The sequence below is a fragment of the Zalophus californianus genome, chromosome 7 (genome assembly GCF_009762305.2).
Source record: "Zalophus californianus isolate mZalCal1 chromosome 7, mZalCal1.pri.v2, whole genome shotgun sequence".
Classification (NCBI taxonomy): domain Eukaryota; kingdom Metazoa; phylum Chordata; class Mammalia; order Carnivora; family Otariidae; genus Zalophus; species Zalophus californianus.
In genome coordinates this window covers 52,873,898-52,901,070 of record NC_045601.1, presented here as the reverse complement: position 1 = coordinate 52,901,070, position 27,173 = coordinate 52,873,898, and the positions used below count along the sequence as shown (strand labels likewise).

The 27,173-nt window shown below is 38.4% G+C and overlaps 1 protein-coding gene across 4 annotated transcripts in view; it reads left to right on the top strand.

Annotated features, from left to right (window-relative positions):
* The window catches only part of AFG1L (AFG1 like ATPase), a 221,597-nt gene that overhangs the window by 18,358 nt on the left and 176,066 nt on the right, over positions 1-27,173 (top strand). For all 4 annotated transcript variants that reach the window (XR_003521753.1, XM_027604017.1, XM_027604016.1 and 1 more), the window contains one exon: positions 16,634-16,857. Coding sequence is in view for 3 of the 4 variants with exons in the window: in XM_027604017.1 (XP_027459818.1) it covers positions 16,634-16,857 (224 nt within the window). In the remaining variant the exon portion in view is untranslated. The remainder of the gene's footprint in view (positions 1-16,633; positions 16,858-27,173) is intronic.

Below are 27,173 nucleotides of genomic sequence, written 5' to 3'. Positions count from 1 at the left end.
AGTTTAATTTTGCCATAGATTAATTTTTCTATCACAATGCTTTTATCTGTTCTCGGAATTCATAAATGGAATTATATAGTATATATTTGTGTCTGGTTTCTTTGACTTTACATGTTTTTTAGATAAACTGCTAAAACATGAAATCACATGAGTTAATTTTTATTGTTGAGTAGTATTCCTTTATATGAATATACCACAATTTGTTTATCCATTCTCCTTTCAATAGACATTTGAGTTGTTTCCAGCTGCTACAATCTTATATTAATTATTTTTGGATATGTTTTCATTTCTCTTGGGTATATACCTAGGAATGGCATTTCTAGTTCATATAGAGTGTAGCTTAACTTTATAAGAAACTGCCAAACTTGTCTAAAGTGATTTTATTACTTCATACTCTCAATAATGTATGAATGTTCTATGTGCTATGTATCTTTACCAACAATTGGGGTTGTCAAGGTTTTAAATTTTAACCATTTTAGTGAATGGAAATGGTATCTTATTGTGGCTTAAAATTGCATATACCGGGGCACCTGGCTAGCTCAGTTGGTAGACCATGTGACTCTTGATCTTGAGGTTGTGAGTTTGAGCCCCATGTTGGGTGTAGAGCTAGCTTAAAAAAAAAAAGAACTTAAAAAAATTTGCATCTACCTAATGTCTAAAGATGTTGAGCAATTTTTCATGTGTTTATTACCATTCATATATCTTCTTTTGCCAAATACCTGTTGATACTCTTCTGTCCCTTTTATTATTTATTTACTTATTTATTTTAAAGCTTTTATTTATTAGAGTGAGAGCATGGGTCAGAGGGGCAGAGGGAGAGAGAATCTCAAGCTGACTCTGCAGTGAGTATGGAGCCTGATGTGGGGCTTGATCTCATGAACCTGAGATCATGGCCTGAGCTGAAATCAAGAGTCAGCTGCTTAATCAGCTGAGCCACCCAGGTGCCCCACTTCTGTCCCCTTTTTAAAATTGGGTTGTGGGGCTTATTGGGAGATGTTCTTTATATTACACTGGTACAAGTTTTTTTTTTTTTTTTAATATGTATGTATTGGGAATATTCCTGTTGGATTTTTTTAGAACTTTTTAATTAAAAAATTATACAATTCATATTCCATAAAATTCACCCTATTAAAGTATACAATTCAGTATATTTAGCATATTTACAAAATTGTGGCGATATCACCACTATCTAATACTTGTTAGCAGTCACTACCTATCCCCCTCCTACTCTCTTCTCCACGCTCCCAGGCCTTGGCAACCACTAATTTACTTTATGTCTGTATGGATTTGCCTACTGAAATTTCATGTAAATGGAACCATAAAACACGTGGTCTTCTCTTGACTTCCTTCACTTAGCATAATGTTTTTTGAGGTTTATCCAAGTTGTATCAGTACTTGTATGTATGTATCAGTACTTCATTCCTTATTATGGCTGTATAGATGGATATACCATATTTTATTCATCAGTTGATGGACTTTTGGCTTGTTTCCACTTTTTGGCTAATACGAATAATGCTGCCATGAGCATTTGTGTATACATTTTTCTGTGGATGTGTGTTTTCATTTCTCCTGGGTGTATACTTAGGAGTAGAATTGCTGGATCATGTCCTAACTCTAACTTTTTGAGGAACTGTTACTGTTTTCCAAAGTACCTGCACTATTTTACATTCCCACCAGTAATATCTGAAGGTTCTAATTTCTCCGTATCCTCTTCAACACTTATTGTTGTCATTTTGATCTTCACTCTCCTAGTGGGTGTGAAGTGGTATATCGTATTGTGGTTTTGATTGACATTTCCCTATCGACTACTCATACTGAACATCTTTTCATGTATTTACTGACCATTCATATAAATGTGTCTGTTCAAATCCTTTACCTATTTAAAAAATTGGGTTATAAAATTGAGTTGTAAGAATTTATATATTCTGGAGCCAAGTTCCATAGCGGATATGTGATTTGCAAATATTTTCCTCATTCTTTCGGTGGTTTTTTCACTTTCTTGATATTCTTTGTATAAAAGTTTTAATAAAAAAATTTTAATTTTGATGAAGTTCAATTTATTTTTTCTTCAGTTGCTTTTTGATGTCATTTCTAGGAATCATTGCCTAATACAAAGTCATAAAGATTTACAATTATGTTTTCTTCTAAGCATTTTATAGTTCTTTACATTTAGGTTTTTGATCCATTCCTACTGGCATTTAATTGGGATTCATTAAGTCTGAGTTTCACAGGTGATTGTGATGTCCAGACAGGATTGGGCTTAGAAAGTCCACACTTATTAGGAGAATAGATCAGAGATTGGCAAACTTTTTTTTTTTTCTTTTTGTAAAGCAGCAGATAACAAATATTTTTGACCTTGCAGGTCATATGGTCTTTGTTGCAACTACTCAACTCTGGTATTGTAGTGTGAAAACTGTCATAGACAATACATAAACAATGAGTATGGCTGAATTTGGCCTGTAGGCCATAGTTTGCAGACTAATATGCTAAATAAATATTCTTGTGTAGTTTCTTGTTTGAATTTAATATTTATATTTTAAAACCACCTGGAATTTATTTAGGTATGTAGTATGAAGGGATAATCTAATCTTTTCTATTGTCTCCCAGTGGTCCAAATGTCACTTGTTCAATAATCTGTTGTCTCCCATTGCTTAATTTATTTATTCAACAAATATTTATTGTGTGCCTATCATATGTCAGGCATTGTAGGTGTTAGGTATATAGTGAATTGAACAGACAACCTATCCTCTTGTAGCCTGTAGTCTAGTTGAGAGGAACAGACAAGATGAATAACAAAAATATAAGTTAGGTGACCAAAGAACAGTGATCAGATTTAATATGCCTCCCTCTTTTATTATATATTAAATTATGCCATGAAGACTTTTTTTTAGTATTCTATTTTTTTTAAGATTTATTTGAGATTGTGAGAGAGAGAGAGAGCGAGCATGCACATGTGTGTGTCTGCACATGCGAGAGGGGAAAGGGCAGAGGGAGAGGGAGAGGGACTCCCTAGCCAACAGCGCTGAGCGCAGAGCCTGAAGTGGGGCTTGATCTTAGGACCCCCTAGATCAGGACCTGAGCTGAAACCAAGAGTTGGATGCTTAACTGACTGAGCCACTCAGGTGCCCCTATTCATTGATGTTTTGATCATAATGCTTCATTTTCACATCTGGTAGGCGAGGGCCCCTCTCATTACTTCTTCACAATTTTCTAAGGATTTTTGGTGGAACTGTATTTAATCTGTAAATTGTGAAGAATGGAAGAATTGGCAGTGTTGGTAAAGTTGTGTGTGTTTCTAATATTATGTCTATTTTTCCAAATTTTCATTTATGCCTTTGAGATTTTTTATCTTACAAAGATAATATTGTTCATCTTTATTCTAGACCTTTTATTGTAATGGTAAGTAGGATCCTTTTTTTTTTCTATTGTATTTTCCAGCTGGTTATTGCGAGCATGTTAGGAAGATAACTGTTAAGATATTTTTCCAGTAACCTTCTTTTTTGCTTAAGAGGGGACATAATCAAGCTACTGCATTCTTAAAAACTCGTAAGTGGCTTCCTATTGTCTTCAAGGTTAAATTCCACTTGCTTATCATTGCAAGGCCCTGTATCACCTGGCTCCTTTATAATTCTCTAGTATCTCATCTTCTGACCCATTCCCTCGGAGTACGCTTCCTTACCTCCCTAGGCTAGGTTACTAGCTTTGGCTCTGTGATCTCCGAGCATTCTCATCTTTCCTTTACTACTTCCTATACTGCATTAGAGCTGTTGATCCACTTGTTTGTATGTCTCCCAGTACACAGTCAGTATTTTGCGTGCAGTTACTGTCTTTCCAGCTCACCCCCGATTGTATTAGAAGTTTTTAGCACAGAACTTTACGCTTTATAGATTCTTTATAAATATTGTTTAGCTGCTGACTGAATTCAGTTCTTTTATTTCATAGGTTTTCAATTGATTCTTTTCAGTCTAATTAAGCTTTTGAACTTAAATGCACCTTAGTTAAATTTTATGTTGGGAGTTTCATCCAATTTTTGTAGCACGTTAACATCCTCTTGAATCAGGATTGTGATCCAGCATTGATTTGTCTCCCAACTTTGTGTCGTCTTCATGTTTGAGGGCTAGGTCATTGTCTTATTTAGTGCCAAATATATTAGTATTTTATCATGAAAGCTCAAAAAGGTATACATAAATCTGGTTTGTCAAAACCCTAAAAGCCAACAATGTGAAATATAAGGGCTTTTTGATTTTATAGAGGGAGAGGAATTCTTTCCTCTAGCACTTCGGTTTGGGGCTTTTAATAGAAAAAGCTGCTGCTGGTGTGTTTTGGAAGTGCTGTTTCTTAGCAGAGGCAGGCTGACCCTGGCGTGCAGGCAGGGCAGAGCTCTGGCAGGGTTTGGGGAGGATGGAGATCCAGGAGAAGAAGGGGTTGGTGGTTGCTCCAAGAGGCTTGAGTACTTTCAGATTAGAGGGCCTGAGAGAGGTTCGTGTTGTGATTTTCTGTTGCCTGGCTACGACAGGTGGGAGCACAGCCCTCACTCATCGATAGCATTATGGTTGTTTTAATGCGAATGACATTCTGGTGGTTTGGGTCACTTAGCTTCAGATCATGGCTTGGTCATTCACTTAAGTTTTCTAACCTTTTAAGTTATTTTAGTTCCCTCATTTATAAAGAATAACAATAGCTACCTCAGATTTTTTTGAGAGAAGATAATGTACAGAAAGTGCTGTGTGCTAAGTAAGTACATAGTAGAAACTTCATAGTGTTAGTTTTCTTTACCTTTCAGAGTTCTGTCACTCATGAATTTTCTTTTTTTTTCCACTCATGAATTTTCAAATGAATCCAAGTTTTACAAAGAAAACTTGAAGCTGCTAAAATGATCATAAAGCATATAGCTTTCTGGGTTATATAAATACCTCTTGTAGTCTGTTGATTTTGTGTAACTTCTTTGATTATTCTACTGCAGTAAACACACATACTGCCTTGAAGTGGTCAGATTCATCACATTGTATTGAGTATTCTGGATATACAATTGTTCAGGAATGAATAATGCAAAAAGATAGTTACCTTGGAAACTCTTTATATTTGTATGGTTGTGTGTTGTGTTGCATATCTTTATTTCTTTCCTTTAATCATAGGATATTTTTGAGCTGAGAAATCTTTATAGAAGATTTTTGAACTGAACCGCACTTTACTGACAAGTTATATGTAAAGTTTCTGCTCATTAGGCCACATCTTTACTGATTTTGAGTATAAAGTTAGAGATAGGTTCTCAAAAAATATTTAACTTTGGGCACCTGGGTGGCTCAGTCGGTTAGGTGTCTGCCTTCAGCTCAGGTCATGATCCCAGGGTCCTGGAATTGAACCCTGTGTCAGGCTTCCTGCTCAGTGGGAAGCCTGCTTTTCCCTCTCCCTTTGCCTGCCGCTCCCCCTGATTGTGCTCTCTCTCTCTGTCAAATAAATAAAATGTTTAAAAAATATTTAATTTCAAGTATTAGAAAACCTCAAGGATGAAGCAGACCTTTAAAGTAACATTTTTAGAAAAATTTTTTATTTTAAGTAATCTCTCCACCCAGTGTGGGACTCGAACCCATGACCCCAAGATCAAGAGTTATATGCTCCATTACTGATCCATCCAGGTGCCCCTAAAATAACATTTCTTAATGGAAAAATGCTTACCTTCTGCTGAAATAGTCTGGTCTACCATTTTGCTTAAGTCTCTAAAGAGCATCTTCAAAATATTCTCAACTATCTACCTACATGTAGAATTAGAAATCTGTTCCAATTTAAAGCACCAAAGAATACAAAGTTCACATATTCCCTTTGCTATTATCACTCCAGCTCTATAGAAACTGTGTTAATACAATTAAGCTTATTAGTCAGGGTTCTCTAAAAAAACACAGCAAGTAGAATATATATACATTTAGAAAGAGAAAGAGGTTTATTGTAAGGAATTGGTTCATGCGATTATGGAGGCTGATAAGTCCCAACATCTGCAGTCAGCAAGTTGGAGACCAAGAGTCCCAGGAGAGTTGGTGGTGTAATTCCAGTCCAAGTCTGAAGGCCTGTGAACCAGGAGAGCGGATATTATAGTTTTAGTCTAGAGACTAGCAGGCTTAACGCTCAGGAAGAGCCTGTATTTCAGTTGGAGAGCAAAGACAGGAGAAAACTGATGTCCCAGCTTAAAGGCAGACAGTAATTCTCTCTGACTCAGGAAGGGTCAGCCTTTTCTTCTAGTTAGGCCTTTAGCTGATTGGACGAAGCCCATCCACATTAGGGAGGGCAGTTTGCATTACTCAGTCTACTGATTCAAATGCTCATCTCATCCAGAAATACCCTCACAGACACATCTAGAATAATGTTTGACTAAATGTATGGGCATCTCATGGTCCAGTCACCTCGAAACATAAACTTAACCATCACAACATATATCAAGACTATGATTGTCCTCCATGTATCACCATTTTCCCTCATGTTCTTAAGATGCTTGTAGCCGTACAGGTATTCTCCTTTGACAGATAAAAGTACAAAGGCAGGGGGCACCTGGGTGGCGCTGCCGGTTAAGCATCCGACTCTTGGTTTCGTGTCAGGTCCTGATCTCAGGGTTGTGTAATTGAGCCCCTCCATTGGGCTCCATGCTCACTGCAGAGTCTGCTTAGGACTGTCTCTCCCTCTCTTTCTACACACCCCGCCTCCCTGCACTCGCTCACGCATTCTTTCTCTCTGTCCCTCTAATAAATCTTTAAAAAAAGTACAAAGGCAGAAACGAATGAGTTCTTGTTCTGGTCTCCTTTTAAAGAGCACTGGGGGAAACTTTGGCAGAAGGCCTCAGGCATCATTGGCTAGGATGGTGATCACCTGCCCAATCTGCCATAGAGAATATTACCATGACTGAGAGTTGACTCCAGAGCCCATCCTGCCTCCCTGCTGTACCTGTTGGGACAGATGCTTGCTCTGCCACCGCCTGACTATTGGAACCCGGACAGGTTACCTACTTAGCCCCTCTCTGCCTCAGTTTCTTCACCTTTAAAGATAATGGTAGTACCTATGTCATAGAGTGGTTGTGAAGATTAAATGAGTTAATGTGTGGAAAGTACTTAGAAAAGTACCTGGCACCTAGTAGGTACTTAGTAAAGGTTAGCAGTTGTTGCTGCTACTGTTATTGGCCACATGATCTTGGTCAGTTTACTTAACTTGCAATGCTAACTCTGGTCCAAATTATGGACATCTTTGAACTAGACTGTTGTTATAGTTTCCTAACTGGTCTCTCTGCTTCTACTTAAAAAATATATATGTAATAACTTTATTGAGCTATAACTCATATACCATACAATCTATTCATTTCTGCTTCTATTTTGCATTCCTACCATCTTATTTTCTATAGAAGTAATCTTTTAAAAAATCATGTCATGCTATTGATCAAAACCTACTTGTTCTTAATCCTATTTGTACGTCTACACTGTTTACCATGGTTTAGAAGACCCTAAATGATCTGGTTCTTCCTCTTCTTTCCAACTTCATCTTATGATATACTCTATTTTGTTCATGTAAATCGGCCACATAAACTTATGTTTTCTCCCTCAAAAATGTAAAGCTTATTTCCATTTACACTTGAGGGTTTTTGCAAGAGCTCTTCTCTACCCAGGGTGTTCTCCCGGATCTTCCTCAGGGCTGACTCCTTTTGGCATTCAGGTGTCAACTTAAATGTCCCTTTCATAGGAAGGCTTTTTCTTACAACTCTTAGGAGTCCCTAGTCATTTCCTAGCATTGTGCTTTTTAAACTTTAATGTGCATATGAAATGCCCAGGTATTTTGTTATACTGCACGTTTTGATTCAGACCCCTGGTGTGGGGCCCAAGATTCTATTTTTCTGTTAAACTCGCTGGGGATGCCCATGCTGTTGGTCAGAGACCCTAGGATATCACTTTTATTTTCATCAGTGTACTGATCACTGTCTGTTCCTTTCTTTAATTTTTTGTTTCTTTTTCCCTTGACTGGAGTGAAGGTTCCACAAGGAAAGGAATTTGTTTTTAGTGTTTTTTTCCACTGATAGTACCTCAGATGTAGCTGGTTTTCAACAAACAGTGAATGAATCAACAAATTTATCCATGGATTTTTTTTTAGTTATTTGTATAATAGGATTATTATGAGGATTAATAAAAATAATTATGTTGTTACTTACCCTAGTCCCTGGCACAAAGTGAGTGCTTAATAAAAGTGAGCTGCTATTAATAGATTTTCCTTCTAAAACTCTTAAGTTTTGGCAGTTCTTTAAAACAGTGGTTCTTGACCAGTTTTTGTTCACAAACTTGTTTGAAAATTTGAAGGAGGCTATAGTATATTTAGAGATCTTGCCTCAGAAAAAATACACAATAACACACATACATACACATAATTTTCTTTTAGTAGGCTCCCAGACCTCTCCTCCCTGACCCCCGTCATGGACCATAAGTTAAGACCTTTTTAAAAAAAAGAACTGTGTGTTATATAACAACTTTTGTCAGGGCTATTAGTGACAATTTGCCTTTTTCTAATTTTTTTTTATAATTGTGCTGTTCAGTTGCCTTTTTCTGCATTATAGGCTACCTATGTGCCATTAAGACAAGCATAACTGTGGTTTATTATTTATCAATGTAGTGAGATTAGTTAAGTGGGGCATATTAGCTTGTTGACTGCAGAACTAAAGAAGAAGTTTTTTCTTCCAAATTTCTGTATTAAGATGAAAACTTAATAATTGGGGGAGAAGAAACCTAACTCTTGCTCAGCTCTGGTCCTTGGAAACACAGTTTGGGCCAAGATACAGACAGGGACAGGAGCCAGAGAGAGGTTCTCCTGTGCAGAGAGCCAGGTACCAGTGAGTATGTTGCAATCCTGGAAGTAATTCTGCAAACTGCTTTGATGAAAAGGGACCGATATTCAACCTACTTCGGGTGAATTCAGCAGAATCTTCCCTCCAAGCACTCAACCCTTCTTCCATGACAAGATTCCGGAACTTGAATGATGTCTTTCCTCTTTCTGAGAACTGTTTTGGATCTGGCTCTGGATCAGGAGGTGGAAGTGGCTTTGGAAGTGGCTTCCTAACTGAAATTGAACAAGAATACAAACCAGTAGATGAAAACAATGCTTTTTATTATAACTTCAGACCTCTCAAGAGAAGTCTGCCCTCAGACAACCAGGACTTGGGCCAAGATGGACCAGAAAAGATGATTTTATTATATAAGAGAGAGGGTTTCCCATATTGATGCCTGGCAATGCATTCAATATATTTTATATACCACAGTTAAATAATTAACTTTGGAACAAAAGGTTTTGTGGAAATTTTAAAACATCTGAAAAACAAGTTTAGGTTTTATCTTCCTCCCCCCCCCCCATGAATTCTTAAAGCTTCCTTTACCTATCCCATTGTCCTGGAAAATACCTGTTTCCTTTGTATCATATTCAACCAACATCACTATGAAATTAACTAGACTGCCTATATCTATACAATTGCTTTAAAGAATAAATTACTGTTTTTTAAAAAAAATTCAGTCTGAGAAGCAAATTGACAGTATTTTGGCAGTGTTTTATATCTCAGTCTTCAGAAACCTGACTCTAATTGTGAACTATAGATATGCCTCAATTCTTTTGAAAAACCCAGATGCAACACAGGGTGAATTTATAGAGTGGGTATTTGACAAGCCCAGTGTAAAGTGCTCTAATGTTACGATTGCTTGTAGAGCTGGTGGACATTGTTGAGAAGTATGATTGCTGTTACAATTAGAAACTTAAGACCCAGCTAAAGCACAGTTATGCTTTCAATACTTCATACTGCTTTATTTTTTTCCTGGATATCTGTATATTTTCAAATGTTACTCTATCAAAGCAGAGCTATAACCAATGAAAAAAATTGGGAGCAATCACTTTCCCTGCTAATAGTGCCCCAGCAGACAAACATGGTGAACATTCCCAAAAACTGTGGCGTTTCTTATAAGAAGTGGGGCACAGAGTGACAAGGGACAAAAAGGGCAAAGATTCTTTGTATGCCCAGGGAAAGTGGCCTTTGATGTGGAAATGTTGGGGTTTGGAGCAAACAGTCTAGAAAGAATTCTTGAGATGTCTTCGGTGCAAAAAGGTGGTTTTATTAAAGCCCAGGGACAGGCCCCGGGGGCAGAAGGAGCTGCACTGGGGGTGTGAGGGGTGGCCCATTATATACTTTCAAGTTGGGGGTGGGGGTTAGGGATAGCGTAAGTCTCTAAGGAATTTAGAAGTGAGGTTTCCAGGACCTTGAGGGGTCCTTTACTATTGTCTAGTAAAGTCTTAGTCATGAGACCCTTCAGATGTGTATCAGTGGGCCATATGCTTGGAGGATGATTGCTAACATATATCTTGGGGGGTAGAGATAAAGGAAGTTTCCAAAGGGGTTTTTGTACGTTAAAGTAGACTTTTAGGATCCTGGAGGTCAGGATAATGTTAAGCTAAGATTGCCTTTTGCCCTTAGCAAAGTAGTAACACCAAGGCAGTTGAGTTCCTAGATGAAGGTTACTCTGCCTGTCTCAAGGACTTGTTAATGGGCTGTAAGTTATAAGGAAATTTAATTTTTTTTCTTCTGCCTTTGTTCCCCACATCAGCCTTATTACAGGAAGCAGAGAGGTTATGGTGGCAGACTAAGCAGATTTTCTGGGAAAAAGCTAAAACTACAAAGGAGATGGTGCTGATGCCTGAATGCATTGAGCCCAACTGCAGATCTAGACAGTGCCGGCCATTAAGACATTTTAAACTGGGAGGTGGTAAGAAGAGAAAGGGTCAACTGATCCAGTTCTAAGCCTCATCTCTTGTTTAATATGAAGATAATAAAATCTTGAGGTTATGTTCACTTCAAAAAAAAAAAAAGGAAATTGAAGTAATCATAAATGCAGTCAAAGGCTGGAGAAATTATTTTTTCTGGAGGTGGGTATGTGTGGATAGAAATAATTGTCAAAATACTATCTAGGAAGTTATAATCATTCAGACAGGAGGACATCTTGACTAAGTCTTGCGGCACATGGGCTATGGAGTTCAGTGGGATCTTTCTAAAACTTATTTAGGAGAAAGTAGTAAAATAAAGTACAAAATTGAAACAATGCAGGCTTTATGGGCCTTAAAATCTTCCATTTATGTTTGTAGATCAGTGTGTGGATCTTCAGAATGGCATTTTCCCACTGTCCATTTGGAATACAATAAGACAAATTAATACAAATCAAAATAATATGGCAGCAGCATCCCATAATTTGTGTACACTGATGTAGTAACAGATTTAATTTAGTGCAGCTTTTGAGAAGCCTTTTGTGTTTCAATTTATACAGCTGCTATCCAGGCCTAAGCTGGCCAATCTCTCAGTCTTAAGTGTCTTGTCTGACTGATTCTCTCTCTTTTTTAGACATTGTTTTTTTCAATATCAGTTTTAGATTCATAGCAAAATTGAGAGGAAGGTACAGAGATTTCCCATATTCTCCCTACTCCCCCTCCCCCGCACATGCATGGATGCCCCTGTTTTCAATATCCCCCACCATGGTGGTACATTTGTTAGAACTGATAACCTATGTGGACGCATTATAATTACCTAAAGTCCATGCTTTACATTTGGGTTTACTCTTGAACTACGGGTACCTATGTATAATGAATGATGTGTATCCGTCATTATAGTATCATGCAGAGTAGTTTCACTGCCCTAAAAATCCTCTGTGCTCTGTTCCCTCCTCCCTGCCTCCCCACCCTTTCTCTACTGCTCATCTTTTTACTGTTTCCATAGTGTTGCCCTTTCCAGAATGTCATATAGTTAGAATATCTGACCTTATAATATGCAGCTTTTTCAAATTGGCTCTTTCACTTAGTTACATGCATTTAAATTTTCTCCATGTGTTTTCATGGCCTGATAGCTCATTTCTTTTTAGCGCTGAATAATATTCCATTGTCTAGATATACCAATTTATTTGTCCATTTGCCTACTGAAGGATGTCTTGATGGCTTTCAAGTTTTGGCTATTATGAATACAGCTCCTGTAAACATCTGAGTGCAGGGTTTTTTTGTGGATTTAAGTTTTCAGCTCCTTTGGGTAAATACCAGGGAGCATGATTCCTGGATATATAGTAACAGTATGCTTAGTTTTGTAAGAAACTGCCAACCTATCTTCCAAAGTGGTTTTACCATTTTACATTCCCACCAGGAATGAATGAGAGTTCCTGTTGCTCCACATTCCGGTCAGCATTGTTGGTGCTCTGAATTTTGGCCATTCTAATAGGTGTATAGTGGTATGCCATTATTGTAAAAAGGAATATGAAGACTGAGGAGTAGCTTCTGGGTTTGGCAACAATAGGTCTTGGGTGGACTTGGCAGAAGCTATCTCAGTAGAAGCTTGACCACAGTGGGTTGAGAATTGAGCAGGTTGTGAGGGAGTTGCCAGAAAATATAAAGGTAACTTTTTCAAGTGGTTTGGCTGTGAAGGAAAAGGAGGTAGAGCAGATGTCTCATGACTGTGGGTCAAGGAGGTTTTGTTATTATAATTTTAAGATAGGAAAGGGTTGAGCTGATATGAAAAAGTGGATAGAGAGAGAAGGGTTGATGATATAATAAGGGCTGGTTAGTGAAGAGAATGACATCTCTGGAAAGGTAGGAAGGGAGGAGATTCAAGATTATTTTTAATAAGCACCAATTATGTACCAGGCACTGTTCACTGGGAAATACAGCATTGAACAAAGCAGACAAAAATTCCTGTCCTCAGAGAGCATATACTCTGGGGAAAACAAACATCTACTCTGGTGGGGATAGACAGAAAACAAAAAGGTAAATAAGTATAATATATGGCATTTAATATAACTAAATCTAGTGGTTTTTGGCACATATATATGTCATATATATATATAAGTATATATATATAGTAAAATACATATTAAAAATACCAGAGTATCTAATACATAGTTGTTTTTTTTTTAACCATTTCATACTCTTACTAAATCTCTTATTTCATGAAATTTGTTTTTCAGTTGTATATATGTGTGTGAGTATTGGGTTATGATATTCAGGAGGGCTCCAAAATTTGAAAGCCACTGATTAGAGGACAAGAAGGCATTAATATCCTTGTTGGAATGAGCAATAACACCTAGGCTAAAGAAAGAGAAAATGATGGGGTAATACAGGCGAGTTTGGAGGTTTGATGGTAGGGAGCTGAGGGACTTTGAAGGATTAGGTAAGATTTTGTGAGGGAGAAATTAGGCAGAGATTGGCAGAGGAGGATCTCCAAGTCAGGGAATCTATGAACAAAGGCATGACTATGAAGTGAAGTAATTGAAAGTGTTTCAGACACAGTAAGTAATCCACTTGACTAGAGGGCAGTTCACATTATTGGATCTACCTTTGCATTTTCCATTCTAACTAGCTCCGTGACATTTCTGCTATTGCCCATCCTAATTTGGGCCTTGATTATTTCCCACTTAAAATAGTTTCATAACCCGTTTCTATGTATCCAAATTCATTTTACTTGCTAATGCCAGTTAATCTTGATGCATTACTACTACAATTTTTCCCCGCCACCCCCACTTAAAATAATAATAGAAAAAACCCTGATATTCTCTATTACCACATTACACATTACGTGTGGTAGACAATCATTTTTTGTATATGTACCTGCTTTTTAGAGAGTAGAGGGAGAGTCGTCTGGAAATGCAGTCTGGAGCCCTATTACAAATTTCTTAAACCCTAGAATGAGGACACTCTTTTTGGAGATCCCCAAAACTACCTCCAGGTTTGATGATTTGCTAGGAGGATTCACAAGACTTAGCATAGAGTTGTACTCGTGGCTATGGTTTATTACATCAAAAGGATATAAACACAATCAGCCAAAGGGAAAGGCCTGTGGGGCAAGGTCTGGAAGAAATTAGGTGCAAGCTTCCAAGGGTCTTCTCCTAGTGGAGTCACATAAGAAATACTTAATTTCTCCAGCAATGAACTGTGACAACAGATGTGAAATGTTGTCTATTAGGGAAGCTCATTAGAGACTCAATGTCTAGGGTGGTGGGGGGTCGTGGTGGTTACATAGCTACTCTTTGCATAGCATGTACCAAAATTCTGGCCACGTAGAAGGAAACTAGGTGTTCAGCATAAACTACATAGCTTGTACATGGTACAAACAGTTTAGGCACAGTAAGTCACTCTTTCCGTTTCTGGGAATGGTGGGAACCCTCTTGGAATCCAAGTTCTCAGCCAAGAGCCCACCTTGCAAGCAGACTTTTCTAAGGACAGTAATCTCAGGCCTGCTGTGCTCTTTTCTGTACACTGTACTTAATGTGCTTCTATCAAGTGAAAAAGTGGTTTCAGGGGCTTCTTTGGAAATGGGGTAGGACAGTTATAGAAATGAGGGAGATGTGAAGAAGGTGGGACTTTGTGCCCCCCTCCCATTTTTCTCTTCCATAAATTTAGGATTGCATGGAAGGTTTTGTATGTAAAAAAAAAAGAAAAAAAAAAGGTGCTGCTGTTAAAATTATGTTTGATGTTTGAAAACCACTTCTTTAAACAATGAGATGAATTTTAAGAAAAATATTAATAAAATCACAGTTTGGATTTTAGCAAGATCATCTCTGTAGTTGATGGAGGATATTTTCCAGATTGTGGTAGTGGTAAATTTGGGGCAGTGGAGGTGATCAGAGGCAGGGAGGCCAAGCCAGAGATCACGAGAGCCCCAGGTAGGTGGTAGCATGAGGAAGAGTGGGAGGGGATGGATTAGAGTATTTGCTCTACAAAGTGAGTAGTATTGTGATGGATGATTGGCTGAAGACCTGGTTGAAGAGTGAGATAGAAGTTTATTTTTTTACATAAAAATCTGGTAGGTGGCCCGGGGCTGGTTCAGCAGCTCAGCAGTGTTAGAGAACTTTGCTCTGCTTTGTTCAGCATTCTGTGGGCCTCGCCTTGCCAGGTTGGCTTTTCCAGCTGCAGGCATCACACTTACATTCCAGTTAGAAGAAGGGGAGGGAGGGGAGGAGGGCATGCCTTTCTCTTTAAGGGCATGTAGCAGAACTGCACAGGTTTCTGCTCACATCCCATTGGTTAGAACTGGTCATATGGCTGTGCCTGGCTGCTTGAGAGGCCAGAAATGGATTATTTATCTGGGCAGCCTAGTACCCAGCTAAAACTTCTATTCAGACAGGAAGAATAGCTATTAGAAGACAGCCCTAAAAAAAAAAAAAAAAAAAAGACAGCCCTGCCCTCTCCCCAACACTCATGGCTTGTTTAGGATCTTCTTTCCTTTCTTGGGAAAAAGATGGAAATAACATTGACTCTTAATTTTTTCTCCAGGGTATGTAATTTTTATATTACTGAAACAAAGGAAACATGGTATTCAGTGAAACAAGGATAATACTGGTAATGTATCTTTGCAAAATCTTTGACTCAAAGAAGGGCGCCAGCCCTGTCTAAAAAATGTGCCAGTTTGCTGCTATTTTATTGTTGCTTCTAAAAAATACAGATAAAGATAGTAATATTATAATAACTTTGTATGGTGACAGGTGGTAACTACACTTACTGTGGTGAGAATTGTGTAAAGTCTAGAATTGTTGAATCACTGTGTTGTCCACTTGAAACTAATATAACATTGTATATCAATTATACTTCTATAAAAGAATAAATAAAATAAAAATAGAACGGGAGTTACTTGCTCATTCCATCTGGCCCAGATAAGGAATAGAGTTATGATTGATCTTGCCATGGCCAATCATTTCTCTCCCAGGAGAGGCTAAAAAAAGGATCAGAAAACCTCACTGCTTTGAAACAGACACTCTGTGGTGTTTCAACTTAAAAGTTATGGAAAAGGAAAGGAATCTTACAAGCATTGAAATCAGTGTGGTAATATCTGAATGCTATGTGGTTTTGGATAGGGAATAAGGGGACAGTAGAAAACCCTTTGTGACTAATCTCTGTCTCTGCCTTGTTACTCAAAAACCAGAATTAGGCTTAACTCAAAGGTGCCAGCCCTGCTGTGAGGAAGGATCTAATGAATCCAGGTGGCCCATTTAATGGAGTGGAGGCAAAGCAGAGACTTTATGGCAGGTTAGGTTTTCTAGAAGAGGAGTTACAATGATAGCTTATGGGGGGCGCCTGGGTGGCTCAGTTGGTTAAGCGACTGCCTTCGGCTCAGATCATGATCTTGGAGTCCCGGGATCAAGTCCCAGATCGGGTTCCCTGCTCAGCAGGGAGTCTGCTTCTCCCTCTGACCCTCTTCCCTCTTGTGCTCTCTCTCATTCTCTCTCTCTCTCAAATAAATAAATAAAATCTTTAAAAAAAATGATAGCTTATGGGTTTGGGGTTTACTCTCTTTTATTAAAATGAGATGATTATATTCATTGAACAAATGTGTTTTTTCTTTTTCTTTTTTTTTTTTAAGTAGGCTCCACGCTCAAGGTGGGGCTCTAACTCATGACCCTGAGATCAAGAGTCCCACACTCCACCGACTGAGCCAGCCAGGTGCCCCAAAATGTGTTTTATTTTTATCAAAAAGAGATTTACAATAACTGTTCACATGTATATACTTCTACCTGAAAGGTTTTAATGTGATCATTAAGAAACATGTGGAGTACTATGAAATATCTTCATTTAAGGAAGTCTAAGATTTTATATATTTTTTTGTTTATAGCCTATACAGTTCAGACACCTGAGATTACATCTCTAACTGCGGCTACAGACGTTTATTCAAAAGCTTTGGCTGTTTGCCATGGACCACTGGACCACTATAACTTTCTGATCAAAGCTCATGAGCTAAAGGATGATGAGAATCAAAGAAGAGTCATACAGTGTTTGCAGAAATTACATGAGGACCTTAAAGGATACAGTATAGAGACGGGAGGCCTTATTTCAAAGGTGAGATTTGTGTGATATTAAAGAACAGTTAAAAGCATTTTATAAAATGGATTAAATGCAGTCGGTACAATCATGAAACTGCTTGAAATTCCTCACCAGTTTGTTTTTTTTTTTTTTTTTTAAGATTTTATTTATTTATTAGAGCACGACTGGGTGGGAGAGGCAGAGGCAGAGGGAGAAGCAGACTCCCCGCTGAGCAGGGAGCCTGATGTGGAGCTCCATCCCAGGACCCTGAGATTATGACCTGAGCCGAAGGCAGACACTTAACCAACTGAGCCACCCAGGTGTCCCTCTCATGAGTTCCTTTAAAGAAGCTCTGTTGGATCCCCATTCCTGACCTCTTGATGCTCCATGGCTTTCTTTTACCTTTGGGGGGATTCAAATAGCTTCATATTTAGGTAATGATTGATGCTATCTAGTCTAAATGGAAATTATACAATTTAAAAATCTCCCCTCCCTCTAGCTCAGGCCTGTCCCAGGATCAGCAGTGCAGAAGGTGGAGTGATTTGTTCTTCCCCTCTCCCTCCTCCTCCTGTGTCTGCTTGCCTGGCTTCTCTAGGGTCAGGATGAGAAGGTGGAAATTAGAGCAAAACAGCAAAGTCTTAAGTGAACAGTTAAGGGCCTTTTGTGTGGTAGACACTGATATGCTAGTGCTTTGTTGAAGGGGCACACTGGTGGGTTCTTTTGGACTCCCCTGGGGACTTCCCCACTGCTCCACGTTTGGACCTCTTATGACTCTGATTGAATACCTTGTACCACTGCATTCTGCCGGTCCCCCTTGCCCTTGCACTTAACCTTCTTGGGTGGGCTCCTGTCAGGACAGCTCTACCCAGTACCCCTTTTATGGTGTCTGCTTAGGCCACAGGAAGCATAACATCTCCTTTCTCCAATCCCTACTCCAGCTTCAGTCAGCCTCCTGGAGACCTATGGCAAGTTCTTCCAGGGACATTTCCATAGCCTGCTTTGGTTACTGCCTGTGGGATTTCCTCACCTAAACAAGCATTCCGCTGAAGAGGGGGATGCCTATCTCATCATACACTCAATCCTAATCTCTTTGGACGCTTCCCTTGGGGGCCACCTGCTTTTGGCATGAGGTTTATCTGGGGGAGATGCCACAATATTCCTTACTTACCTAACAGCTTTCTATCTTGATCACTTTCTTCAGTTCCACTTTGGTTTTAGGGCTGTTTTTGCTTCTTTTTTCTTCTTAAAGTACTTCCTGCATGGATGTGACTAATACCTCTTTTTAGAATGGAGGGGAACTTGTTTCTCCTTAGCTTTGAGCTTTTGCTGAAATTTTGAGACAACAGGAAAACTCCCATTCCTTATCCCATTATAGAAGCCATTGCCATCAATGGTGTCCTCTTCAAATTATGAGGGATATTAATAGTAAGAAAAGTTGGAATATGGTTCAACCAAAGAAACTAGTTTTCCTTTAATTGGCCAACCATCCTCCCCCATGCACAAATGTTCTATTATTAAGAGGTCTTTAGAGGAAAGGTAATATATAACATATGTTAGTAGTGCTTGATTTAAAAACTCTAATCAAAGTAATTTTACTTTTCAAAAAGCACTTTAGAGTATACTTACATAGTTTTATTTTTATGGAAAGAAAAATGCTGTCATTGCATTAACATCTTTTGGTTAAATGGGCTAGGGATTCATTTAGATTACAGAAAGAAATGGAGATTTAGAATAAGACTACATATGCAAATAACAGTGGAGGGCATCTCTGTTACACAGCCAGACCTCCCAGAGCCAGAGCCTGAGGCTTTGCATCAGTGGTTTTGAAAGTGTTGATGACTTGACTGGCAGGAGGCACAGGTACCTGCTGATTCTTGCTCCGGTGCTCTGCCATTCATGTAATTTGCTTACTCTGTTCTTCCTTCCCCCATGTCTGTTTCCACTTCGGTTTGTCTTACCAATTTATTAATTCTCTTCCTGTATCTGTGGTTTAAATTGCTCAGTAAGAATCTGATAGGAAACCCAATCACTTTATCACTGTTTGAGCAGAGCTTTCATACCAGGTTTTTTGGAGGGCACTAGCCAGTGTAAAGATCTGATCTCTGCCTAAGGTACCATTCAGGGCTCCCATGATTCTGCTGGTTCCCTCAGAAGTAGACTTTGACTGTGATGGCCACTATGATTGGCCGGCCCAGCGTAATGGTTATAGGAACTAATAAGGAATTATCCCTTTTGATGGCCACCCTTTCTTCATCTTCCATTATTTCCAAAAGTTTATAGGCGAGTAAAGAACTAATAAGTTTGGAAAACGTAGACTGCTTAGGTACTGTGTACCTAATTATAGTTTGTAATACAGATGGTCTTCCAAATAAAATATTGGCTTGGTTATATGTCATAGCCAGCAAGCAGGATGTTTTACTTAACTGGGTTTTTGGTTATCAGAGTGAAATTGCTTTCATGAATTTTCTGTTTTGTTCTCTTTGTAGTCCTTTCCCTTTTAGAAATACAGTCCTTTTTTCTCCCCTCCTCCCCACTCTGTATCATCCCTAGGGCTCATCTTACTGTGATTGGTGAACTTACATCCAGTGAAAAGTATCCTTTAATCAATGTATCTGGTTGCCAATTCAACAACATTTTTTTTTTTCTCTTAAGTAATTGTTTGGCTCTTCTCAGGGGTATTCTCCCACACTTCCTCCTTTGATTTCTGAATTGGCAGTGATGGGTCTGCCTGGTAAATTGACAGTTATTTAGCAGTAAATAAATGTAATATTTACTACCTAGAGTCCCTGGTTTTAATGTGTAGCTGTAATCTTATATAAGTAAGAGATTTGACATCTCAGGTAGTTTTAAATGTGTCTAATGAAAGCTTATATTTGTTTAATCCTAATGCATATGTGAATAAATCTTTTGTAGATAGATCAGCATTTATTTTTTTTTTAAAGATTTTATTTATTCATTTGAGACACAGAGATACAGAGAGAGAGAGCATGAGCAGTGGGAGAGGCAGAGGGAGAGGGAGTAGCAGACTCCCCGCTGAGCCAGGAGCCCAATGTGGGACTCGATCCTAGGACCCTGGGATCATGACCTGAACCAAAGGCAGATGCTTAACCATCTGAGCCACCCAGGCATCCCGATCAGCATTTCTTTGTGGTAGTATTTGTCCTGTAATTTCTTAGGTTTGCCAAATCTTCAACATTGAAAAAGACCCAAACATCTAATGCAATCTGAGTAAAACATATATAAAAGCTTTAGTTTTCGTTTACTTCTTTGTTTTTTAAGGAGATAGACGTTTATTGAGAGAAAAAAGGGGTCCTTTGCCCTCACAGGCGTGGGCAGTCCGACCTGTTTGCCCTCAGACCTTCAGACCACACCAGGGAGCCACCCTGGCTGGAGACCTTCAGTTGTCTGAGGAGTACTCGGGTTAGACTGCTGGAAGGCTGAAGAGAGAAAGGAGAGGGAAGGAAGAATCCCTTCCAAGGGCAAGAGGGGAAATCCCTCACCCTTTTGGGCAAGGGCAGTCTAGCTGGTTCTCCCTGGGGCTTTGGATCCTCATCCAGGAGTAACCTCGGCCAGGAGGTGGGGGCACCAAATGTGCTGTCTCTCCTGACCAGATGGAAGCCCCCAAATGTGGGGCATATGATCAGGGGGAAACTGGCAGTGTGGGCAGTGAAAGAAGTTACCTGAGGCAGAACAAAGGAGATAGAAGTTTATTGAAAACACCGCAAGGGAGTGGTGGGGCAGCATAGCAAAGCAGAGACTGTCTGCCTTAAAGCTTTCGTTTTTGAAGATTGTAAAGATGCCACAGACCTATTTCTTTTTTTTTTTTTCCAAGTTTTTATTTAAATTCCAGTTAGTTAACATACAGTGTAATATTAGTTTCAGGTGTAGAATTTAGTGATTCAATACTTACATGCAATATCTGGTGCTCATCACAGCACTTGCCCTCCTTTTTTTTTTTTTTTTAAAGATTTTATTTATTTATCAGAGAGAGAGTGCACAAGCAGGGGGAACAGTAGGCAGAGGGAGAAGCAGGCTCCCCACTGAGTAGGGAGCCTGATGCAGGACTCAATCCCAGGACCCTGGGATCATCACTGAGCCGAAGCCAGATGCTTAACCGACTGAGCCACCCAGGTGTCCCAACACATGGCTTCCTTAATCCTCATCTCCTATTTAACTCATCACCCTCTCCCTACTCTCTGGTAACTATCGGTTGTTCTCTATAGTTAAGAGCCTTTTTCTTGGTTTGCCTCTTTTTTTCCCACCTATGTTCTTTTGTTTCTTAAATTCCACATATGAGTGAAATCATATGGTATTTGTCTTTCTCTGACTTATTTTGCTTAGCATTATACTCTCTAGTTCCATCCACCTCATTGCAAATGGCAAGATTTCATCATTTTTTATGGCTGAGTGACATTCCAGTGTGTGTGTGTGTGTGTGTGTGTGTGTGTGGGTGTGTGTATGTGTATGTGTATGTGTGTGTGTGTACATACCACTGTTCTTTACCTGTTCATCAGTCCATGGACATTTGGACTCTTTCCATAATTTGGCTATTGTTGATAACGTTGCTGTAGACATCAGGGTGCATGTATCCCTTTGGATTAGTATTGTTGGGTAAATACCTAATAGTGCTATTGCTGGATCATATGGTAGTTCTGTTTTTAACTTTTTGAGGAACCTCCATACCGTTTTTCAGAATGGCTGCACCAGTTTGCATTCCCACCCACAGTGCAAGAGGGTTCCCCTTTCTCCACATCCTCACCAACACCTGTTGTTTCCTGTGTTGTTAATTTTAGCCATTCTGACAGGTGTGAGGGTGGTATCTCATTGTAGTGTTGATTTGTATTTCCCTGATGATGAGTGATGTTGAGCATCTTTTCATGTGTCTGTTGGCCATCTGGATGTCTTCTTTGGAAAAATGTCTGTTCATGTCTTCTGTCCATTTTGTTAAACTGTATTATTTTTGTATTTTGTGTGTTGTTTGATAAGTTCTTAATATATTTTGGATACCAACCCTTTATTGGATATATCATTTGCAAATATCTTCTCTCATTCTGTAGGTTGCCTTTTAGTTTTGTTGATTGTTTCCTTCACTGTGCAGAAGAAGCTTTTTATTTTGATGAAGTCCCAATAGTTTATTTTTGCTTTTGTTTCCCTTACCTTAGGAGACCTACCTAGAAAGAAGTTGCTATGGCTATTGTCAGAGAGGTTACTGCCTGTATTCTCCTCTAGGATTTTAATGGCTTCCTGTCTCACATTTAGGTCTTTCATCCATTTTGAATTTATTTTTGTTTATGGTGTAAGAAAGTGGTCCAGTTTCATTCTTTTGCATGTAGCTGTCCAGTTTTCCAAAACCATTTGTTGAAGAGGCTGTCTTTAGGAGAGACTGGATATTCTTTCCTGCTTTGTCAAAGATTAATTAACCATATAGTTGTGAGACCTATTTCTTCTAAAAATAAACACTGATATGCCAAGTATCAGAGAAGGAAAACTTGGGCTACTAGTTTTTTTTTTTTTTTTTTTTTAGTGAAAGCAGAACTTTATTTTTAGGTTTGTTGATTTTGGAAAGTAAGATTTATGATTTTATTTTTTCTCTAAGCTTATTGAGAAATTATAATTCAAGGGATACAATGTGATAATTTGATACTCATGTATTACAAAATGATTACTGCAGTAAGGTTAGTTAATATCTCTATCCCCTCACATAATTACCATTTTTTTTGTGGTGAGAACATTTAAGATCTACTGCCTTAACTACTTTTGAGTATATAATACAGTATTTTAAAAAAATTTTATTTAAATTCAATTTAATTAACATATAGTGTATTAGTTTCAGAGGTAGAATTTAGAAATTCATCAGTTGCATATAACACCCAGTGCTCATTCCATCAAGTGCCCTCCTTAATGCCCATCACCCAGTTATCCCATACTCCCACTCCACTCCCCTCCAGCAACCCTCAGTTTGTTTCCTATGATTAAGAGTCTCTTGAGAAGGAGCAAGATGGTGGAGGAGTAGGAGACCTAAATTTCGTCTGGTCCCAGGAATTCAGCTATGTAGGTATCAAACCATTCCGAACACCTACGAACTCAACAGGAGATCGAAGAAAAGAATAGCAGTAACTCTCTGAACAGAAAAGCGACCACTTTCTTGGAGAGTCATATTCTATCCCTTCATAGTAGTTAACCTTATTTTTGGTATATATATAAGTTGTTCTCTCTTTAAAATTTTGGGATACAGTTGTTTCTAACAGACCAGAATGTACCCTAAATCTCTAGTCTATGGCCTTGTTCTAGTCTCCTGCCTGATCACATTCTCTTCCCCCCCCTTTTTTTTTTAAATTTCTCTTCTTTCTTTTTTCAACCAGCTTCTTATCAATTCCTTTTATAAAATCTTTTATAATTTTCATCTTTACAGTCATATTCCATCCCTTCATTGTATTTACCCTTATTTTTGTACATATATAAGTTTTTTTTTCTTTAAAATTTTGGGAGGCAGTTTCTTCTAACAGACCAAAATATGCCCAAAATCTAGTGTGTGGCACTGATCTATTCACCAGTCTGATCATATTTGATCATATTCTCTTTTTTTTATCTTCTTCTTTTTTCTTTCTCTTTCCTTTCCCCTGGTTTCAGGTCTCTTCTGATTTGTTTAGTGTTTAGTGTTTATTTTTCTGGGGTCATTGTTACCCTGTTAGCATTTTGTTCTCTCATTCATCTATTCTCCTCTGGACAAAATGACAAGACGGAAAAAATCACCTCAAAAAAAAGAACAAGAGGCAGTACCGACTGCCAGGGACCTAATCAATATGGACATTAGTAAGATGTCGGAACTAGGGTTCAGAATGACGATTATAAAGATAGTAGCTGGGCTTGAAAAAAGCATGGAAGATACTAGAGAAACCCTTTCTGGAGAAATAAAAGAACTAAAATCTAACCAAGTCGAAATCAAAAAGCCTATTAATGAGGTGCAATAAAAAATGGAGGCTCTAACTGCTAGGATAAATGAGGCAGAAGAGAGAACTAGTGATAAAGAAGACCAAATGATGGAAAAGAAGCTGAGAAAAAGAGAGATAAACAACTACTGAATCATGAGGGCAGAATTCGAGAGATAAGTGATACCATAAGATGAAACAATATTAGAATAATTGGGATCCCAGAAGAAGAAGAAAGAGAGAGAAGGGCAGAATAGTATATTGGAGCAAATTATAGCAGAGAACTTCCCTAATTTGGGGAAGGAAACAAGCATCAAAATCCAGGAGGCACAGAGAACCCCCCTCAAAATCAATAAAAATAGGTCAACACCCCAACATCTAATAGTAAAACTTACAAGTCTCAGAGACAAAGAGAAAATCCTGAAAGCAGCTTGAGACAAGAGGTCTGTAACCTACAATGGTAAAAACATTAGATTGGCAACAGACCTATCCACAGAGACCTGGCGGGCCAGAAAGGACTGGCATGATATATTCAGAGCACTAAATGAGAAAAATATGCAGCCAAGAATACTATATCCAGCTAGGCTGTCATTGAAAATAGAAGGAGAGATAAAAAGCTTCCAGAACAAACAAAAACTAAAGGAATTTGCAAACACGAAACTAGCCCTCCAAGAAATATTGAAAGAGGTCCTCTATGCAAAAAGAGAGCCTAAAAGTAACATAGACCAGATAGAAACAGAGACAATATACAGTAACAGTCACCTTACAGGCAATACAATGGCACTAAATTCATATCTTTCAATAGTTATCCTGAATTTAAATGGGCCAAATGCCCCAATCAGAAGACACCGGGTATCACATTGGATAAAAAAACAAGCCCCATCGATATGCTATCTGCAAGAGACTCATTTTAGACCCAAAGACACCTCCAGATTGAAAGTGAGGGGGTGGAAAACCGTTTACCATGCTAATGGACATCAAAAGAAAGCTGGGGTGGCAATCCTTATATCAGACAAATTAGATTTTAAACCAAAGACTGTAATAAGAGATGAGGAAGGACACTATATCCTACTTAAAGGGTCTATCCAACAAGAAGATCTAACAATTGTAAATATCTATGCCCCTAACATGGGAGCAGCCAGTTATATAAGCCAATTAATAACAAAAGCAAAGAAACCCATCGACAACAATACAATAATAGTAGGGGACTTTAACACCCCCCTCACTGAAATGGACAGATCATCTAAGCAAAAGATCAGCAAGGAAATAAAGACTTTAAATGACACACTGGACCAAATGGACTTCACAGGTATATTCAGAACATTCCATCCCAAAGCAACAGAATACACATTCTTCTCTAGTGCCCATGGAACATTCTCCAGAATAGATCACATCCTAGGTCACAAATCAGGTCTCGGGTAGTACCAAAAGATTGGGGTCGTTCCCTGCATATTTTTGCACCACAATGCTTTGAAACTAGAACTCAGTCACAAGAGGAAAGTCAGAAAGAACTCAAATACATGGAAGCTAAAGAGCATCCTACTAAAGAATGGGTCGACCAGGAAATTAAACAATTAAAAAAATTCATGGAAACAAATGAAAATGAAAACACAACTGTTCAAAATCTTTGGGATGCAGCAAAGGCAGTCCTAAGAGGAAAGTATATAACAATAGAAGCCTTTCTCAAGAAACAAGAAAGGTCTCATATACAACCTAACCGTACACCTAAAGGAGCTGGAGAAAGAACAGCAAATATAGCCTAAACGCAGCAGGAGAAGAGAAATAATAAAGATCAGAGCCGAAATCAATGAAATAGAAACCAAAAGAACAGTAGGACAAATCAATAAAACTAGGAGCTGGTTCTTTGAAAGAATGAATATGATTGATAAACCCCTGGCCAGACTTATCAAAAAGAAAAGAGAAATGACCCAAATAAATAAAATCATGAATGAAAGAAGAGAGATCACAACCAACACCCAAGAAATACAAACAATTATAAGAACATATTACGAGCAACTATATGCCAGCAAATTAGATAATCTGGAAGAAATGGATGTATTCCTAGAGATGTATCAACTACCAAACTGAACCAGGAAGAAATAGAAAACCTGAACAGACCTATAACCACTAAGGAAATTGAAGCAGTCATCAAAAATCCCCCAACAAACAAGAGCCCAGGGCCAGATGGCTTCCCAGGGGAATTCTACCAAACATTTAAAGAAGAACTAACACCTATTCTTCTGAAACTGTTCCAAAAAATAGAAATGGAAGGAAAACTTCCAAACTCATTTTATGAGGCCAGCATTGCCTTGATCCCAAAATCAGACAAAGACCCCATCAAAAAGGAGAATTACAGACCAATATCCCTGATGAACATGGATGCCAAAATTCTCACCAAAATACTAGCCAGTAGGATCCAACAGTACATTAAAAGGATTATTCACCACAGCCAAGTGGGATTTATTCCTGTGCTGCAAGATTGGTTCAACATCTGCAAATCAATCAACATGATACAATACATTAATAAAAGAAATAACAAGAACCATATGATCCTCTCAATAGATGCAGAAAAAGCATTTGACAAAGTACAGCATCCTTTCTTGATCAAAACTCTTCAGAGTATAGGGATAGAGGGCACATACCTCAATATCATAAAAGCCATCTATGAAAAACCCACAACGAATATCTTTCTCAATGGGGAAAAACTGAGAGCTTTCCCCCTAAGGTCAGGAACACGGCAGGGATGTCCATTATCACCACTGCTATTCAACATAGTACTAGAAGTCCTAGCCTCAGCAATCAGACAACAAAAAGAAATAAAGGCATCTGAATCGGCAAAGAAGTCAAACTCTCATTCTTTGCAGATGATGTGATAACTGTATGTGGAAAACCCAAAAGACTCCACCCCAAAACTGCTAGAACTCATACAGGAATTCAGTAAAGTGGCAGGATACAAAATCAATGCACAGAAATCAGTGGCATTTCTGTACACCAACAAGACAGAAGAAAGAGAAATTAAGGAATCGATCCCATTTACAACTGCACTTAAAACCATAAGATACCTAGGAATAAATCTAACCAAAGAGGCAAAGAATCTGTACTCAGAAAACTATAAAATACTCATGAAAGAAATCGAGGAAGACACAAAGAAATGGAAGAATGTTCCATGCTCATGGATTGGAAGAACAAATATTGTGAAGATGTCAATGCTACCTAGAGCAATCTACACATTTAATGCAACCCCTATCAAAATACCATCCACTTTTTTCAAAGAAATGGAACAAATAATCCCAAAATTTGTATGAAACCAGAAAAGATCCCGAATAGCCAGAGGAATGTTGAAAAAAAAAAAAAAAAAAGCAAAGCTGGCGGCATCACAATTCCGGACTCCCCGCTCTATTACAAAGCTGTCATCATCAAGAC